The sequence below is a fragment of the Pimephales promelas genome, chromosome 25, assembly GCF_988280905.1.
Source record: "Pimephales promelas chromosome 25, fPimPro1.hap1.1, whole genome shotgun sequence".
NCBI classification, from domain to species: domain Eukaryota; kingdom Metazoa; phylum Chordata; class Actinopteri; order Cypriniformes; family Leuciscidae; genus Pimephales; species Pimephales promelas.
In genome coordinates, this window is record NC_142793.1 from 18,321,994 (window position 1) to 18,328,909 (window position 6,916).

General features: G+C 36.6%; 1 protein-coding gene across 1 annotated transcript; it reads right to left on the bottom strand.

Annotated features, from left to right (window-relative positions):
- Window positions 1-864: 864 nt before the first annotated feature.
- cart2 (cocaine- and amphetamine-regulated transcript 2) lies at window positions 865-2,078 on the bottom strand. The gene is made up of 3 exons (XM_039647076.2): window positions 1,797-2,078; window positions 1,525-1,608; window positions 865-1,210 (listed from the first exon to the last, which is right to left on the bottom strand). Exons 1-3 carry the CDS (start codon window positions 1,965-1,967, stop codon window positions 1,103-1,105), a joined length of 363 nt encoding a protein of 120 aa, XP_039503010.1. The 5' UTR covers window positions 1,968-2,078; the 3' UTR covers window positions 865-1,102.
- Between the last annotated feature and the right edge of the window lie 4,838 nt (window positions 2,079-6,916).

The window sequence follows — 6,916 nt, forward strand, 5'->3', positions numbered from 1 at the left end:
GACCTCGCGAGCAGAGACAGCTATGCAAAAGCAAAGTAAAGTGAAGTTTGAACATGGTCAGAACCTTGTTAGGTTTTGTTTTGAGCAAGTAGCAACTTATTGATTCCAAAACGAGAAAGAAGATGTAAATACAGCACTTACAGGCAAAGAATAGAAACGTATTTTCAGGTCTTTACAAATTGAATGACAACATTCACGCTAATGGTGCTGTTACGCAGCAGGCTATTTGGATGTTGTCCACTATTATTATTTTTAACTATTTTTTTCCTAACCTACATGTATTGGCCTAATTACATATAATGTGAATTAAATATGATAATAGGCTACTGTAGAAAAAAATTGAAGAATTGATTTGTTTACACAATGTGAATTTTTTAATGTATGTGCCCATGTATGCATGTAGCCTATGTATATGGAGCCTATATGTGTGTATGTACATATTTATTTGACTACTGATTAATTAATTTTACAGAATCTGAATATGGAATATGGAAACTAAACCTCATTAATGTTTTAACAGCTATAAAGGGGCAATAGACTCTATTAATCCTATTCTTATTTGGACGCTGCCATCCTAATACACTGCTGTCCAGAATTTTAACAAAAATGTAAACATTTTCAACTAATTGTGTAGAGTGTATGGATCACAATTAATTTATTTCTTTTGTGTTACTTTATTTATTTATTTAGCTTTCGTAGAAACTTTCCCAATCATTTGAATAATCCTTTATATTCAGTATTGTATAGGTTATCTTAAAGTTTTATGGCAAAAAGTGGTCTTTAAAATAATTTTATTGTATTTTTATCAAAAACATAATCACATTTTCCTGCAAATATAGAAGTAGGCAACTGATCCACCGACAATTTTACAAAACAAGTTTGCACTTTAATGCACAAAACAGCAGATTAACATTAAATATGACAGTACATGTTTACATCACAAATATATGAAGAACAGTTTCTTTACAACTTTGCGTCAGTGTCTTCAGTCTCTTCACTTAAAAAAATATTAATATAAATAAAATTGTAGTTATTTATGATATATAATGCATATGGATTCTCTCAATCTCATTCCAATCCATTCCGTAATGTGTGTTTTTCATCACAAACACTTTAACAAGAAAAAGTTGCAGAGAGCTCCGCGCGGACAATCGCACATCTTTCCGATTCGCGAGCCTTTTCTGATCGCGCACTGCTCCCCCAAATCACACTAGCAAGAGAAAACAGGAGATATCAGGTTACTTTTGCCATTACAGCATTTGAGTCACTGCGTAAAAGCGCACTTGGTAAAGGCTTATGTTTGGATACGTAGTGGATCATATAAAAAAAAATATGAAATTTCTTTCAACAAATACTGTTTATTGATAAACAAATCGATGTTTCATTTAATGATGAACATATATAAAAACATCCAAGACAATAGCCTATCTATGCAACAGTGCCAGTGTTGCGCAATGACCAATGTCAAGCCACAGACTCGCACTTATACGCAATGTTAAAATCAAATGTATAATATAAATATACCATGGGAACTTGACCAAATTTCTTCTCCCAAGGTGGAATTCGTTTCGTCTGCAGCTTTTCCAGAACTTCTTGCAGAGCCCCGAGCTGGTTTGACAAAACATGTTTCTAATCAGTCCCTTCAGTCAAGTCTCTTTAAAAACATGCCAATATAACATTTCACACACAACGATAAATAAAGCAAAATCTATTAAAAGTTGTGACACTTTTGTGTAAATACACGATGTAGTCTAAGTTACGCTTTCAACTGCGCAATAAAAATATGAATCACTCACAAGCTGTTTTTCACTTGTCAGGTTTGGGTCTTTGGGGTAAAAGTCTCTGATGGCTCTCGTGTCCAGTTCCACCTCAATCTCCGGCTCCGATTCGTTCGCTCTGGCTCCGGTCAACAAGCAGAGCAGCAGCGCGCACACAGCCATGCGCGTCCTCAGACTGGAGCTCTCCATGGTCCTGAATGGAGAGAGCTTTGGCACTTGAGCGAGCAACGTCGTTATACGTCTCTGTTCAAAGTTTTAGCGCAAATAAACCATCTCGACAGCCTTGCACCCTTTTATGTGCTCCAACGTGCATGCATTTATGTGATCTGTTGTCGCCCCGCCTTTATCATTGATTTCATTCGCACGTAAGCGCGATCATTCATTGCGTAAATGCGCTGGAGACAAGTCATCAAATGCGTTAATGTTGCCCCCGGAATGTTATGTTTTCAACTTGACTAAGGACACATCGGTCTATGTGTTTTGACTCAGGAGCTGATGAAAATACTGCAGGCGTTGATGATTGTATAAGCGCAGCTTTTGAACATTTTGGGGCATGCATAGTTTAAGTCTGATTAGATAAGACTTTGTATGAATATTCATAAACATGCCTATTCACATATACTATCTATCTATCTATCTATCTATCTATCTATCTATCTATCTATCTATCTATCTATCTATCTATCTATCTATCTATCTATCTATCTATCTATCTATCTATCTATCTATCTCAACATTTAATGACTATTATATTTAAAACACATGCATTAGAAATGATGTGGTTGCATAAGCATTTCAATGCCTAAACTTCTCAGTAACTTCAAATGAGAGGTAAACCATATTTGAAGAGTGCTCATTTGAAGAGGAAGTTTGATTATTAGTGATTTGAGAAAAGCTGGATAATGCTCTCATTTATATGTTTAATTGCAAGGAGCCAAAAGCCATCTGCACTATGAAAGTGACACCCAACTACTTAAGCACGTCTAGAATCATCTAAGCATGGGAGGTGAATAAGGTTTTTTTATTTCAAGGGGGGAAAAATAGTTTTCCAATGGAAGGCTTTTTACTTGGGTAGATGTAATAGTCAAATATTTTTGCCCGTCGGTGACGTCACATGTATAGGAAGTTATTTTGAGGTTGAATTTGATAGGCTATTTGTGTATCAGCAGATCAAATCATTTCTCCCTGAAAACATTCACATTCATTTGGAGAATACATCTCATAGTTAGGGTGTTGCATTCATTTGTGGAAATAAAATATGCTTCCTGTTCAATATACTACATGCCTAGGATTAACCCGTACGAGCGTTATATAAGGTGATGGTTTTTAATTTCCCAACAGGACCCTTCAACAATGGGTGTGAGGCATATGACTCACTCTCCTTAGTCCACATTCATATCAAAACACAACCGATCAATGGCAAACACACCAAGTGTTTTTAGAAAAAATTCAGCCAATCTCCTGGGTCTGTAAAAAGCTTTTAAAAAACACAGAGTGGGGTGTGTTCACAGAGAAAAGTTCACTTCCATATTTAATTTTGTTGCAAAATTCTCTTTCTTCTAAATGAAAATGGATGCCATGATAATAATAAGCTGGAAAGAAACTAACTGGAAGGATTTGGCCCATATAACCCCCATCAATGAGTTCAGAAATCAAACAGTGTAGTGAGCAAACTCGTTCTTCTTTCCAAACACGACTGGATCGGAAATAGAGGTTATGGGTGAATGAAAACCATTTTCATAACATGTTCCCCAACTCCCATTAAAAATATATCCACCAGACAAGCTTATATTGGAAAAATCTGAATGCTTGGCTAGTCTAGCAAGCATTTAACTAGAAGTTCATGGGTATTGAAGACAAATATTTCGTTTTCACATATTAAACCAGAAAACTATAGAATATTGACAGTTTATGATCAAAAGTATAGTCATCATCCATCGACTAGCTATTCAGATGTTAAAATCCCATAAATCAAAAGCCAGTGATATTTGCCCAAGGCCTTGGAAACAGGGTGTTTTCACAGCAAGTGCACAGACCTTCAGCTATTTTTAGCACTGTACTGAGTGTTGAGTTAAGGGGTTTAAAATCTTACCCTTGTTCCACTGCCATATTCGGTCTTCGCTATGGGGCATGATTTGATTCCCATTTGTCTCCTTGGGATCCGCTTATGTCTGCCCACGTCTGCACATCTTCCAAAAACCCCAATTGCCTCCTCAACCTCGCAAACTTCATCCCCAGTCCCATAACCCCTGCAGTGTTTGACATATTCGCCATGATTAGCCTATCAGTCTCTCAGTAATTTATGCATTGAGAAAAGTGCAAAGACATCTGAACTCATGGTTACAGTTTATAAACGATAAATGAGCTATGTTCAACAGGTTAAAGGTGACGCACAACGTGATTTAGCCAAGTAAGTCAATATACTCTCATATCCTGATCGTGGGCGTTTCCTGCACCACAGGCTACCTACGTGTCGCATCAAGATCAAATTGATTATATTAGGCTACATGCTACCCCACAAATTAGAGGGACTGGTTGGTTAGAATTATACACTAAAGGCTAAACGTTGGTTTTTCACACTTAAAATAGTTAAAGGGATAGTTCACTTTGAAGCCACCTAAGATGTACTGTAGGTGTCTTTGTTTCCGCAGTATTTTCAATTTTGATATTTTTAGGTCAAACCGTTCTTGTCTGTCAGTCATATAATGGAGGTCTATGGGGTGGGTTCACCTCAAAGAGCATTCACAGAGAAAACGTCAATGTAAGTACACATTGATGACCTAAGACATGAAACGAGCGGTTTGTGTGAGTTTTTACCTCTTGTAACCACAGCCACGTCCACGTACTCTGAAGGCACGGGCGCTTCGGTCTGCGTATGCGACATCTTACAAATTACGCTTTTCCCCTAAACGGTTCCCCCCTCAAACGCTGTAGGAAATACTGCGCTTGAAAGTTTATGTTACTGTAAATATTAGCGCGTAAATATTTCATGAGGGGAGCACTGTTCTGTTTATGACTGGTTGCTTTACTTGTTCCTATCAACAACTGGCTAACTTCCTACTTATGACTGTATAGTGGCAATACTTTTTTTGCAATATGTTATTAAAGACAGGACAGGAATTACAATTAAGGTTATTACATTGTTTGGAATCAGCCCGGTCATAAAGAAGTTCAATGAAGCAAGTTAAATGTTTCACAATCTATTAATTCGTTAGTGCATCATATCCTTTGATGCAGAAAGAAAGATTGTGGATTGGAATCATAATAATTTTATATTAGATTGGAAGGATGTACAATTATCATAAAGTGACAGTCACTGGCTGAATGTGAACAAATTGGCCATTATTGTGTCCGTTTTCAACACAGACTTCAGGCATTCCACTTCCGACTGTTTCGTTTATCAATGTGGCAGTCAAATGAAGTCCTGTGGGGGAGAAACAAATCAGCCGATTGATTTGCCCATTGATCATTAGGCATCAACACAAAACAACTGGCCTCAGAAATGAGCAAGACAAAGTACTTATCAGGTGAAGCACACCCTGATAGTGTTTAACATCTAATTACATCCTGCTTGAAAGAATTCAATTGACCTCTCAGAGGTCACTGACCTCTTATCCAACTTGGACTTTCAACTTCCTGTCTTGAAATGCTTAGGATGTCACTTTCTAACTGTCATTAAAAAAAAAAAAAACATTAGATGATTTTAAAGGTAAAAAATTGTCTCATTTCAAAAAATGACACAATTGTGAATGTAATAAAAATACATTTTATTTAAAGGTGTCTTTCAAAACACCGTGCAGCAATACAACAAAACAAAAGCGATTTAATATTACTTAATTTAATATTAATCAGAGAAAGGTAATTTAAATTGATAAGTTTTAAGGGGATTTAAAAGTAGTCAGACAATCTATTTCTCGTTGGCTATAAATTGTAAAAGAGAATTACAAAGAGGAGGAGCAGATAAATGCCCTGGACCTTATGGTGACCAAACGAACAAAGGGAAACAGATGAAGAAAATCTAAGAATACGCTTATGAAAGCAAATCAGAAAGATATGAGGGTGCAAGTTTGTGAAGAGCTTTAAAAGTGAGATGCTGAATCTTGTACACTACTTGATATTTAACAGGAAGCCAGTGTAAATGATAGAGAAAAGGAAAGATGCTCAATGGAGGAGGTTCTAGTAATTATACAGACAGCTGAGTTCTGGACCAAGTGATGTTTATGAAGAAGTGTATTGCTTGCAAAACTGTGCAGCCCTTTCATATCTCTATCCATGATATTGATACATAATAGAAGGATGATGAGGAATGGATGTATGGATATCTATAGAAATTCACAAACAATATCAAACTTTACTGATAAAATAGTACTGAATTATGTGTTACACACAAGTGTTACAACTAACCCCTCTGTCTGTTACAATTAGGTAGGTTGTAACATTTGCACTTCTGTCACGTTCAGTGCAACTGCACGAAAATGGTAGGTCCTGGAAAAAAAATTAAATCTAACTTAATTATTTTTTTAATAATTGAGCCAAAACCAAAATGTGTTAGGTTGTGCCCCGCTCTCCCCTACCTACTGTACATTGCATATAAACGACTTTACATAAATAATCAGGAATCAAAAATCATGTATTTATATTAAATTAAATTAAATTATAGAACAAAAATATAATTTTTATATGCAGTATGTCTGAAGTGTTATACAACCAAACTCATTTCCACACGTCAATTGCATTGCTAGATTGCAGATGTTAACAGACAGGACAAATGACACAAGGCAACACTCATAAGGTTCTTGAATTCTCTTGCTAGCTGGCAGCAGTTGTGTGTATTTACTGGGCATCGCAGAGCTGTTTCTCATGTCTCGGGCCCGAGGAGACAGGACGGCAGAACAGCCTTTGGTGAATTTAAAGGCCATGTCACTTACAGCTGTTTTCTACATCTGCCCAATTCCTCATTCTGACAGGCAGATCAGCCTCAATGCAAGTGGCTGGTAGCGAATTTGATTTTATCAGCGCCTTAGGAGTTAACCTGTCATCTTGTTTCGCGTTACTTTTCATGTCAGTAGAATGGTGCGAGCGTCAGTAAAGTTTTTCTCATAAGCTGCTTTGTCAGACATTACTAAATGATGTTCATT